Source organism: Rhagoletis pomonella, unplaced genomic scaffold (assembly GCF_013731165.1).
Source record: "Rhagoletis pomonella isolate Grant_MI unplaced genomic scaffold, Rhpom_1.0 Rhpom_scaffold_04624, whole genome shotgun sequence".
NCBI classification, from domain to species: Eukaryota; Metazoa; Arthropoda; class Insecta; order Diptera; family Tephritidae; genus Rhagoletis; species Rhagoletis pomonella.
Window position 1 is genome coordinate 2,106 of NW_023463174.1, and position 13,009 is coordinate 15,114.

At 34.6% G+C, this 13,009-nt stretch overlaps 1 protein-coding gene and 2 non-coding genes across 4 annotated transcripts; all 3 read right to left on the minus strand.

Moving 5' to 3' along the window:
• Positions 1–2,088: 2,088 nt before the first annotated feature.
• Positions 2,089–10,196, minus strand: LOC118754786 (helicase domino-like). 2 transcript variants are annotated; one of them, XM_036489666.1, is made up of 5 exons: positions 9,907–10,196; positions 4,536–5,317; positions 4,137–4,452; positions 3,598–3,892; positions 2,089–3,112 (listed from the first exon to the last, which is right to left on the minus strand). In XM_036489666.1, the coding sequence occupies exons 2-5, from the start codon at positions 5,300–5,302 to the stop codon at positions 2,952–2,954; spliced, it is 1,539 nt and encodes a 512-aa protein (XP_036345559.1). In that variant the 5' UTR covers positions 5,303–5,317; positions 9,907–10,196; the 3' UTR covers positions 2,089–2,951. The 2 variants fall into 2 exon arrangements, with proteins under 2 accessions (XP_036345559.1, XP_036345558.1); XM_036489665.1 differs by having other exon boundaries at positions 3,023–3,892.
• LOC118754787 lies at positions 3,981–4,087 on the minus strand. The gene has a single exon (XR_004994939.1). It is a non-coding gene; the product is annotated as a small nucleolar RNA Me28S-Am2589 (small nucleolar RNA).
• LOC118754788 lies at positions 5,405–5,536 on the minus strand. The gene has a single exon (XR_004994940.1). It is a non-coding gene; the product is annotated as a small nucleolar RNA psi18S-841/snoR66 (small nucleolar RNA).
• Positions 10,197–13,009: the final 2,813 nt, after the last annotated feature.

Below are 13,009 nucleotides of genomic sequence, written 5' to 3' on the forward strand. Positions count from 1 at the left end.
TCACCTCATGACTCTAGGCACCCCTTCGCAGGCTTCCAAAACCCCACTCAGCTAACGCCCTGTCACTATGGACGAACATAGTCGGAGTTGCACACTTTCTAGGTCTCCCGTTAGATGAACTTGACGACAACGATTGAGGGCTAAATCGATCTAGGCAACAACAACAGGTCGTTAATACACTTGCATCTCAGTTCAAGGATTGGCGAACACCACCTTTGTGTACTTGGTTATTTTAATTTGTGAAATGTTTCTTGGAATAACTTCAATAACTCCTCGTATTTTACCACGGTTAATTCAACTACAGTAACTTATATGTAACTGATAGTTTCCTAAGTATTGGTCTACAACAAATTAATGGAATTGTAAATAAACTTATGCTTATTTTAGATCTTATCTTTATTAGCAATAATGTAGGTTATTGGGTGTTTGAATGCCCATCTAAAATAACTCGCGCAAATACTCATCATATTCCTATGGAAGGTAATATTCAATTTTATGTTATCGCTACTGTTCCTCTTGAGAGATGCTGACCAAGTTTTAGCTTTAGTTCGTGCAAATTTGATGTCTTAAATAGCCGCCTTCATGATCATGATAGAGAACATGTACTGATTTGCGACACTAAGGCCGCATAAAAAGTTTTCAAATGTAGAAATAGTGCCATTAATTACAAGGAAGTCGAACAAGTTACCCTGATACAACAAAGAGCTTAAGCAACTCAAAAATCGCAAAAATAGGATCTTTAAAAGATTTAGGGCTAGTAGGTCTTAGTCATATATCAGTACTGCCTCAGGAACTTTAATTTCTTGGACAAAACTCTTTAGAATAAGTTTATTAGTAAAAGTGAAGCAGACATTAAAAGCAACCCTAAAGTATTTTGGAGTTTTGTAAAATCTAAGAACGCCAAGTCGAGTGTACCGTCCTATGTCTTTTCGAATGACAAGCAATCTAACACACCTACTGAGGTAGCCAATCTCTTAGCAGACTTTTTTTCCTTTAATTATGTCTCGAATTTTGATATGGTTTCTGAACGTTGCCCTCTTTCAGAATCTGCCCTTAAGTTAGCCGCACTGCGTGTTTCTGTAAGTGACGTAGAAGTAGCCATTTGCTCCTTAAAGCACTCGTTTAAATTGGATTCTGATGGCCTCTCAGGTGCTATGCTCAAACGTTATCCCTCGCTTGTTCAGCCATTGACAATACTGTTCAACAAATCTCTTTCGTCTGGATATTTTATTACTGACGACTGGAAAAATGCTTTCATTACAATTTACAAAAGCTGGAACAATAATGATGTTTCGAATTGCAGGCCTATTTCCAAACTAGGTACTGTTCCAAAAGTTTAGAAATCAGTTGTCAAACAGAAGCTTAATTTCGCAGTGAAAAGTTTAATTTTCCCTTGTCAGCACGGTTTCGTTAGTGGCAGGTCGACAGCCTCCAACCTTGCTACCTTCATGGAGGACTGTGTTCATGCGATGCAGTCAGGTTTGCAAGTGGACGCTGTGTACACCGACTTTTCGAAGGCGTTCGATAGAGTTTCGAATAAAGTCTTAGTTAATAAGTTATCGCAATTGGTTTTCCACTCAACTCTACTGGATGGATAACCTACTTTCCACTCCTTTTGTAGCTACTTTGGGTGTACACCAAGGTTAAAGATTTAGGGGTTTACTTCGACTCAAAACTAACCTTCGCAACCCATTTTAATTGTGTAATTTCCAAAGATTATGCAATGCTCGCATTCGTTCGTCGCAATGGTCAGTTGTTTAAGGATCACTCTAAAATTTCCGTGTATTTCTCGTTGTCAAAAGTTCGTTAAACACTAGGCGTTCTTCTTTCGCAGCCTCTTTTGTGGCTAAAATAGTGGAAGGCACAGTCGATTGTCCTAATCTTTTGGGGAAGTTAGTATTAAATGTTCCGTCTCATAATTTGCGTTATGTTTCTTTATTTTACTTGGGATTTCTAAAAACTACTACGAAAATTCTCGCCTTTGTTCAGAACCCTTTCTGAGTTAAATGAGCTCTCTGAATATGATCCGTCTCTGCCATTGGGAACAGTTGGTGTTGTTGTTGTAGCGGCTACTAAATTACTTTGGCCTGCTAAATTACTTTAGGTAGTGCTTAAGCTGCTATGTTTAATACATAGTCAGTAAGGATTTGCATTCCATTTGATTAAATAAATAAATAAAAACATTCCTCAAACCTTTTTATTGTTTCTTACAAAGATGGTTTAATTACACAAGTTGGAACTCGTTTTTATTATATTTGTTTTTGTATGTAGTTATGTACATATGAAATTAGACTAAAATCTTTTTATTATACCCATACAACACAATTTTATACTCAAAATGAAGACCTTCATAAATATTAAGCATGAACTTGAGGTCAAACCCGAGTTCGGATTTTTTTTTTGAGCCGATGTAATTATTAATATTCCTAAATTTTGAGTCGTATGTAAAACATTGTCCCTCTGCGAATTGCGGTACTAAAAAACAAGCTGCTGCTACAGTAGACATGAAATGCTTTCAATAGGTTTAAACTCAACGCGATCATAAAATGCAAACTTGAATTTTAGCGGTAGCCTACATATATTTTTCCCATACCAAATAAACTCAACCCCTGCGTATATTGCTAATAATTATTTCCTTACTCCAAAATTTAAAAATACTAAAATCAGAAACTCAATAATGTTATTAAGCAGAGAATCAAACAGGTGAAAATAAAACATTTAGGGGTAAAAGATATACTAGAAAAAAAGCAATCGAATAAATCCAATCAATTATAACAATGAAAATATATGTTTATTAAGTCAACAAGAAGCATGAGAAAGCAATAGAAAAATCGTACTATATTCAAATTGCATATAAAATGCACATTTATGTATGTATTTATCTACCTCAATGAAAATGAAAACAAAACAAACTATTTAAATTGTATTCTAATTAAATACGCAATTCAAAACTATGTAGTTGATAATTTAAAAGAAAATCGCTTGTTCTGAAGAAAAAAATGATAAGCACCTGGCACCAAAGGTAAGGTAGAATTTCCTACAGCTGGTGGGGCGGGTATTTGACCAAATACCATACCGTGCCGACCTCCTAAAGGTCTACCGGGTATGTGACCTATATAATGATACAATGTAGAGATGATACACAACAGAATAACGTGAGATAGAGAGGGAGTGTGTGAACATGTGAGTTTCGAGAATAATACAATAAAAAAAAACAAATTGTAATTCAACTTAATTATCAAATGTTGCCAAAGTTCTCTAAATGTAATTATTTGTGTATTGTATTGTTTTTTTTTTTAAACATTGCAATGCTTTTTCGCCAATTTACAATTATTTTGATAGAGTTATAAACAAAACTAAAGAAATGAGGTAGGTAAAATCAAACAAATGTAACGACTCGAGATAATATAAATTTGATTAGAGGCGAAAAGGCTTTGTTATGTGTGCACGGTCGGGAAAGCGAAAGAGGAAGTGACAATTTTATATGTTTTAGTTTAATTTTTAGCCTTTTTGCTTTGATAAGGAACTCGAATGAAATGTTAGAAACAAAAAACTTCAACTGAGAAAACAAATTCTTAAGCTGTACACGCCACATACCTTGTTGAGTGAGTTGTACAACAGCTGCTGGTAGCTTTGTAGAAACAGCCACAGGCGTTGCGCCTACGGCGGGAATTTTAATTTCAGCACCCTGTGGCAACGCTTCGCCACTCGCATCGGTGGTGGTTAAATTACCTCCACCACCACTGCCAGGCGTTAAAGTTGTCGCTGTCGCTGTAACTGTAGGTGTGTTACCAAGGCTCTGTGCGACCCCTGATGAAGTCCCACTACAGCTGCTGTTGCTGTTGCTACCACTACTATTACTTATATCTGTAGCTATTTGAGATTGCGAACTCTGAAAAGTAAAAAATGTAAACAACATAAAATTAATCAGTTTAACAGCAACACATGCAGATAATTTTATTGGGAAATACAATCTTCTGGTATGTATCAGACAAATGCCTCGCAAATGCGAACATCCTATGAAAGTTAACTTTCTCAAAAATAGAGGCGGCCAACTTGTTCAGTGACATTTTATCATCATTTAATCCTTCAAATTAGATTTTCATATAAAATTCTGGGATATTGATTTTACTAACCGTTTTATTTATGATTTCAGCCAAATAGTCTTGTGTTTGTTTTTGTGATTGTTGTGTATGTTGTTGCTGCTGTTGCTGAGTGCCTTGATTGGTACTGGCAACACCAATTATTGTTGCGATATTATCAGTTGCTTTTTGTTGTTGTTGTTGCTGTACTAATGCAGCAGCTCTGTCCTCGTTAACCAACTGATCTAGACGATAAGCATTGCTGAAGGTGACGAACTGCGGGGTTGGTGGTTTCTTACGCCACGTCGGGTAGTCCATCATGTTGCCACCGCTTTGCAAGTAGAATAATTCGGCGACATTTTCTGTGTGTCTGCAAGTGAAAATAAATAAATATATATACACTTGTCTCGTATGGTTGCTACTCTTTAACAACACTACGACTATAATTCACACCTTTCTTTAAGACTTCGCAAACGGAGATATTTTTGCTCCAAAATGCGCTTCTTGAGCGCATTTATATCCTCTGGTGCAGACAGTGCCGTATTGCTGTTGTCCTGCGTACTCCCACTTGTTGGCAACAACGAAGCAGTTAGGCTACTACCGATACTGCCCCCAAGTTTGGGACGCTTGGCTAGCGGCGAATCTTGTTGTCCCGCCTCTGCAATTAAACTTGTCGTACTCGTTGAGGATGGAAAACTATTAACCAGGCTGCCGGACGTGTCCGTCGCTAGCACGCGTGTTGTAATCTGAATACCAGATTTAGTATCAATTTGATTTTGTGCCTCCGAAACTATATCAGTTGCTGCTGTATTAGTTGTTTCCGCTAAACGTGTAGTCTGCGGCATAGGCAACTGCTGCGCCTGCGCCCCTTGATATTGAAATTTCTGTTGTAGCGGTTTGTTTAGAGGACTTTGAATATTTGTTGTTGATATTCTATTTGGGGAATTTTGTTGAAGTTGTTTCGGCAAATGTTGCTGAGTAAACGCTTGTTGAAAGCTGCGAGGTGTAATGGGTGAATCCACAAACGTTGTTGCTATGACTTGAAAGGAATCAGGAGTTGCAACTGTAAAGGTTGCGGGTATGCTTGTGCCGCTATAGCCGGTGATGGTATCCACCGATGCTGTTGAGGTTGTTGACGATAAAATTGATCTATGGTCGGATACAGCAGGAGGGGCTGGGCTAGCCCGTTGATGCCCCCCCTCCTGCTGACTCACCTTCATTCATGTTTGATGCATCTACAATGAGGAGAAGAAAATACATTTTTTAAGTGAAATGGAATGCCATATTTTAATAATTTAAATTAGAAAGCTATTGTTGATAAGTGATTGTAGCAAAATGTTATAACTTTTGAACCAAATGAATAGACTCAGAAGTGTAAAGCAAATTTTGCTTTTCTTTAGCAAGGTTACAAATTGTTTTATCACATTTGAATGATAACACAGAGTGCCCTTGCACATCAATTACTCATAATTTCTTAAGTGCTAAACGTGAAAGAGTTATAGAAGCCGCCGTATTAATGCTATAGTACACATTTTATATTAACACTTTAAAAGGAAACTTAAAATAAAATTATGAATTTCGTCGTGATCACGAAACTCTCCCGCAAATTCGAAATTCGGGAGAATTATAATTTATTTTACTTTTGATTTAGAATTAATAAACCAAAACAAACAAAAATCGAAGGCAGCCTAACTACGAATTCGTCGGAATCGCTGATAGCATTTCTCCCGTATTCGTGACGGCAGACTTTTTCACGCCGGGGAGTTATGGTAGCAATTTTTCAGCCAGAAAAAAAAGATGATCAAAGTCATCTGCCTGCAACTCTTGAAAATATTAGTTGCGTTCCCCAACTTTGGCTTCTTTTGCCTTTGATATGAGAAACTGTGTTGGCGGTTAGTTAAAACTTAACTTACCGTAAGCAACTTAACAACCTGTAGCTTTTAGATTCTTAAGTTACGGCCTTAAGGAAATTGAGAGCGGTGAGAGAATTGGGCTTGCCAGATTTCCGTTTTTGCATTTCTCCAAAATAAATGAACGCAAACATATTAGCTCTGATCCAATACTTTTCGTGAAAAATCCTGTAAAACTGTCAAACAGCAAAATTACTCTCTAGGGTGAGAGTTAAAAGTGAGTAACAACAAAAAGTACGGGAACAAAAAATCCATTTCCAATCCTGTAAAAACGTCAACCAGTGATTGCTTGACACTTTTCATGATTTTACCAGAAGAAAAAGTTCGGGTAAAATCTTGCAACTTCATTCTCTACACAACTCTCCAAAAGTCGCTCTCATTTACATGATTTTGGAGTACGGGAACATTTTTCTTGCAACTTCCTGCAAGTTCATGTGAAATCCTGTAAGTTCATGGAGTACTGGATCAGAGCTATTTGCTTGCATGATTTTTTTTTATGTGGCATTTTAGGCGGCAAACTGTCAAAGAGCTTAAAAGGAAAATACAAAAAAAAATATTTCCGCTTCTGGCTTAAGTTGACGTGTTGAGTAATGATGATTTCTTACGGTAAGTTAAATTAAGTTAAATCTAGACTAACATAGCTTTTATTTATTACTTGAATGGGCAACTGCTTTCAATTTGTCCCTTTCAATTGAGTTACAATTTTGTGAAAAAAAAAATACTAAGCTTCTGCATGCTAAAATGTTAATCTACAATGGAATTAAAAATGGAAAGTGGTCTTCAGAATCTAGTTAGTTACATTGTTTCCTTGAAGACGACATGTTGATAGTGAAATTTCATCTCAAATTGAATGCAGCCCAATGCAGCCTACGTAATGGCTTTCAATTTTGATGATTTTTGACAATCAATATGTGTGTACTCGTATTGAGAGGACAAAATTCTCTAGCAACAAGTTCTGAGAATCTAGCAGCATTCGCTCTCAAAGAGCCGAAATATATACAGAAGTACGATCGCGAAATTTACAAAAACTTCCAACCTTCGAAAACAGCTGATGATGTTTAAACATACTTTGTATGGAAAAAACGTGAAACACCTTCAACCAAAAAAATTCTCAAAAATTAACGGAATTTTTTACCAACTTCAAACTTGCTCTTCATTAAACTAGAACTAAAGCGCTACAAAACTGCATATAACAATTTTTTCTAGAGTTTCTGATTAAAAAGTTTGATATTTGGGTGAAAATTGGCGAAATTTTTCAAATCCTTGTACAAAGTTTGAAAGCTATATGGGGTTTGTTGTATAGCCTGGCAGACTAATAAACATTAATGGGTCGATTACGGATAGCAACGCAACCACCGAACCGTGGTGCCAGCTGGAAAACGCAACTGGAAAGAAAATTTGTATTACGAATTGCGACTATCGTCAGTTGCTGTAGAGTTATCGGTAATCGAAATTTGACAGTTCGACAACCAGCAAGCGGCTGTACACAAGCTGTGCGAGTAAAATTAAATTATTAAAATAGAGAGTTTTAAAGAAAAGACAGCAGTAAAGCTAAGTTCATCACAATTATTTGTTTAAGAGGAAGAGAAGTGCATGAACGCGGCTTCAATCAGGCGACATTTAAAGGATAATTCCAATCCTCTAGAGCTACCGCGTGCACTGTAAGCAAAAGTTAGTGCTTTCAAAGTTTTTCTTTTATTACCCCTTTGTGTTCATTTTCAAAGCATATTGAGAATTTCCAAAAGAAGCTGTAGTATAATTAGTTAATAAACAGATGAACCACTTCGTGTTCAACTTCAATACCTCCGCTTATAAAAGCTTGCGCACCTCTTCGATTTTTCGCAGAAAGAAGCGCCACAACAATGGCGTCAATTTGGAAAACTTGGTGTGAATAATAATGATAAAGGAAAAAATTTGCAATCAGAGTTCGCTTTTGTACTCCACTGGATCCACGGTAATAGTTACCATAGCGAGTGTAAGTAGACACTCCCAATTTTAAAATGATCTCATGATACTTAGTCGATGGTTTGGAAAATCCAGGCGAGACCAAAAATTTGGCTTACATACCCAAAAGAGATTTGGGGCAACAATCTGCTACAATTATAACCTTAAATTAAACATAACACCCTTAGAAAATATTGTTTTTGTAGGTATATGACTTTCAATTTCTAGGTGCTATCCCGTATTCCTCGGACTCGGGACTAGTAAAACTGTCAAAAAATAAAAATTTGCTCAGAGCGAGAGAGTAACATTGAAAAGTACGGGATCGCTTTCTAGTAAAAAATGGTAACTTCTGTCAACTTCAACATAACCTCCAAATTTTGTTTGTTAATTTTTGCTTATTTTGCATGTAAACACATCCAACTCGTACATGTAAATAACCAAAAATACTTTCAAATTCATTAGAATCCACTTAAACAAGTAATTAAATACTTTTCAACATGAATTAGCAGAGTGCACTTTTCTTTTGTTTACAATTTGGCTGCCAAACACAGCGATCAACTGTAGCGTTTGACACATTTACCAGAATTTACCAGCAAAAACTTCTCGGACTAAAAATGGTAACTTCTGACAGAGAGAGAACCGTATTTACTCTCTTCTTTGTCCTCTCAATAGTCAGAGAACCGAGTACGGGATCGATTTCCAGTAAAATCTGACTGATTCTGACTAGTCCGGACTCGTACGGGATCGCAACTACTAATAAGTAAATTAAATGATTGCCTGTTGCATATACTTATGCACATAAATATATATATATGAATGTACATATATTTTGCATTGTATTGAATTTCAAATTGTATGCAATTTGGTTTTGTCATTAAACATACATATGTAGTAAATACCATGATAAATACTAAATGTAGAATGTGTAATTTTTTTAAGTTTATCAATGTATTGGTATTATAGTCTCTGTCGCATTTCTCTTTACCTATAAATGCATAAATAATCTACAAGTATATTAAAAAATGCTTTAATTTCGCAAGATTATAAATTGTTTTATCACACAGTAAAATGATAACACAGAGTGCTCTTGCTTAATCTTTTTCACAATACACATGTATGTATATATGCACAAATTTGGGAATTTTTACAATGCAGATTAATCTTTTCAAATAGAATATTAGACCTAAGTAAGATTCGATATATCTTTCACTTTTTAGACTTAGTATAAGTATAAATAAATTATTAGAGGTTTATAAAATAATTACTGATTGAAAACAATTCAAATACCGCTGCCCTAGGTACTTTTTTATAAGCAACTTTATCAGTAAATTGTTTATTTAGTAAACTATTTAAATCAAACTTAGTGTATTTTATAGAAAATATCGAATCCCTTTAAATAAGGAACGAATGGAAACAAATTTAACGTATGAAACGTGTACAAATAATTTATGAAATGTATGTGATAGTGCTTATAAAGCCTTTAATACATCGATCCCTTGAATTGATTTTAATCATCCAGCAGTTATAAAATTCTTCATACCATTTAAAAATTGCTACTCATTTTTTAATTACAAAGTGAACACTGCACCGAGAATGAATGAGAAATGAAACATCGCGCAACTGTCGAGCCAACTTCCCAGTTTTGTGCGGCGGCCATATTGATATGCCGTTTGCCGAATGCCACACAATCGAGGGTTGTCAAGTACACTTTTCTCAGTACGTCGTTTTGATAGCAAGCCAAACGACTGCACAAAAAACGATATTCCAATACATAAAATTCATACTTTGCTGCGTTTCGGCAACCACACCTTACTTTTTAAATTCCAACATTTTGCCTCCGATTCTTTTATATTAACTAAATCGAAAGTAAATTACTTCACAGTACAGTACGAAAAATACAACACTGCGGACAATCGAATTTTCTCTACCCTGATCAAATGAACCAACTATTTGCAGCCATGTCCACTTACCTCAGACAGCTTTTTTCAATCACGAAATTCCTGGTGTTCTTATAGACATCTGCTCTAAATTCAATAGCAAATTGAATTTTCAAGCTTAGCTCTATATTTCGACAAAATAATTTTTAATATTTTGACAGTATTTCCCACAAAAAAACACCATTAAAATTCTTGTAAAATCCAGACAATTTTTCTGCGTTTCACCGGAATTAAATCTCCACTGTACTCTTCACTCGCACATAAATTTGTATCTTGTGTCTCGTTCAAGTTTAAAATATTCATAAAAACACCAAGCGCACTGACCATATGCCATCTGAACGCGTTGAGAACATTACGGAAACTGAAACGTCGAGCAGAATATTTGCCGAACGAACCATCCATTTTGCGTTCCGACCACTAGCTCGGCGGCCATATTTGTGCAGGATTGCATGCAGTAGTACCATACTGAAGCTTCAATATTATTGATGGAATTTTCAGTATTTGGCAATTGCACAATATGATACAAAGAACGTGAATCTATAGATTTACGTTCTTTGTATGTTACAAGATTTATCGGAGATTAATGGGCTTTGAGATACTTTATGTATTTTACGAAAAAGTTGTTATACTTTGAAAAAATGTGTCATTCTTAGACAAATGATTAATGTTATTTTGCGAATATAGGACAGAGCTGTGAAATTGTGAAATCATTTAAATTTTTAATCGTGAAATATTTGCAATTAGGATTTCATTATTTTTCTTTATGTCTGGTAGTGTGGCTCATATTTTTTCCAATCTACAATCATTAAAAAAAAATTGGTTTCACAGAGCAAGGTGGTAAACGCCATGATAAAAACATAGCAAGGTAGAACCGTTCTCTCAATTTGTCGGACATGATTTTTTTTTGAAGCTTGCCAACATTTTATAATCATATAAAAGTGAAAATAAAAAATTGAAATTTTTCGAAATTGTGGTTGCTTGAGATTGAAAATGAAAATGTGTGTGTGAGTTTGTGAGTAAATTTAAAAATTAAATTGTTTGGAAACGTCAAGTTACTCTCAGCGGTTCTACCTTACTATATTTTTATCATGGTAAATACCTGAATGAAAACTGAGAATGCTGAAGTAAACAAAATTCAATACTGAATTAGCTTCCAGATGAATGAATGTCATGAATGAATGCTTATGCTTAGACTGGACTCCTCCACCCATGAAACGCAGCTTGATTCACATGAACATATTAGGGCCAGTCGCGATCCGGTGCAAATGGCCTAGCTATGCATTGCATTCATAAACAAAACCAAAGCTGTTGCACAAAAATTGTTTTGCAAAAGCTTTACCATGACAGTTTAATAAAGGTCGCTCACAATCCATGGCATATTTCTGCAATTGCATAAATTTGTCAGCTCTTATGCACCGAATCGCGAATATCCCTATTGTACAAATTTATAGTTTTGGTTGTTTAAAAACTGAGTGCAAAATGATCCAAGACAATTGATATCTATAATTTTTTTCTTTAAAATATTCGAAAATATGTAGATCATGAAATAATCAAGCATAACAACTATCGAATGATATCAGCTTTTATCATTCAGTCCGTGGTTTATCCACATACATATAATGTCCTTTTTGAAGATACATATGTGCCCATTTCGCGCGGCCACCCTTCATGTAAGTTTTTGTTTGTAAAAAACGATATTTTCATTTCCCGATACCGGGCGCTCATAAATGTGAAGTAACAAGTTTTCTATTTCTACGTACAAAATTGTTTGTATAAATTTTTAAATTTCCAAAATTCTAATTTGTATAGTTCAAAGGCTTCTACAAAAAAAAAAAAAAATATTAAAAAGTTCTACAAACAAATTTATACGTATAGAAAACTTGCTACTTCATATGTATGAGCGCCTGGTATTGAGAAATAAAAATTAGCCCAGTAAAATTAGATAACTTTGGTAGGAAAATTGAAAAAAATTTGTAACAGCGATTTTTTAATGCAGTTTACTTCTATTTGACACGTAGATCATGGATCCACAGTCTTGCCCCTAAATTTCATTTGGCAACATTCCGCCATCTTGGATTTAAGTTGTTTTGGGTTTTTTCAAATTTGCAAGCTTATTTTGCATTTTTCGAAAAAAATGGTTATATACAAATATGTAGAGAATTTAATTTTCCACATTTTTTATATAAAAGTTTTTTTCAAAATAGTATTTTTTATTGTAAAAAATTAGAAAAAACTGCAAAAAATTTACATTGCCACGGTTTTCGCCATTTTTTGACTATTTCTGTTGAAAATGTTGTATAAATAAAAATTTAGTTCGTTACATAAAATTGACCACAAGTTTCCCTCAAAAATATGCAGATGGTTTTAAAAAGCATTGACAGAATATCCAAAGCTGATACGTACTTTTGGTCATAGGTAATGCTTTACCAAATTGTAGCAGCGGTAGAAAAGCAGAAGTAAAACGATTATTTTCTCCTATAAAGATTTTCTTCTAGTATCAAGGCATATTTTTTCAGTGTAGCACTGAATGATCAGAAATGTTTGCACTCAACCAAAATTTACAAACACGATGATTGCGAATACTTTTGTTACATTCACAATTAATTTTAGTTTAAGGAAGTGCAAGGCTCTTTCCAGAAACAGCTTTTTAAAATTTTGTGATCATATGTTTTCGTGTTGGATAATTTTTGCTGACTAAAATTTTGCCAGTACAAAATGAACGCTTCTCTTTAGAGGTGCAAAACTATCGATAGTCAGACCATCGATAGTTTTCGAGATTATTTTCAAAACTATCGATATATCGTCGATAGTATCGTATTTATATGGTTTTGGCTCAATTTTCGTATGAAGATTTCCTTAAAAATATATTTCGAAACTACGTTCGGATATTCTTGTAAACTACTGTACACTTTTTTTAATTGTTTAACCCTTAAGTTAGAAGTAAAGTTATTGAAAATTTGAAATGAATTGAAATGGATAAAAATTGGGCATACTGAAATTTTATATTTGTGGTTTTAGATATCCTCCGTCATATATAAGGTGTTCATCAAGTAAATTTCAATTTTAGAAGAAGAAACCATTTTTTATCAGAGAAGTAATGGTTTTTATTTACCTTTTCATAAATAATAAATAGTGG

Bases quoted from the DNA above. Each gene is read 5' to 3' on its own strand.
- LOC118754786 (XM_036489665.1), bottom strand. From the start codon at position 5,302: ATGAAGGTGAGTCAGCAGGAGGGGGGGCATCAACGGGCTAGCCCAGCC. The intron at 4,453-4,535 runs GTGTGAATTATA...TTTCACTTGCAG, and splicing joins TTGCGAAGTCTTAAAGAAAG to ACACACAGAAAATGTCGCCG. The intron at 3,893-4,136 runs GTTAGTAAAATC...TTTACTTTTCAG, and splicing joins CTGAAATCATAAATAAAACG to AGTTCGCAATCTCAAATAGC.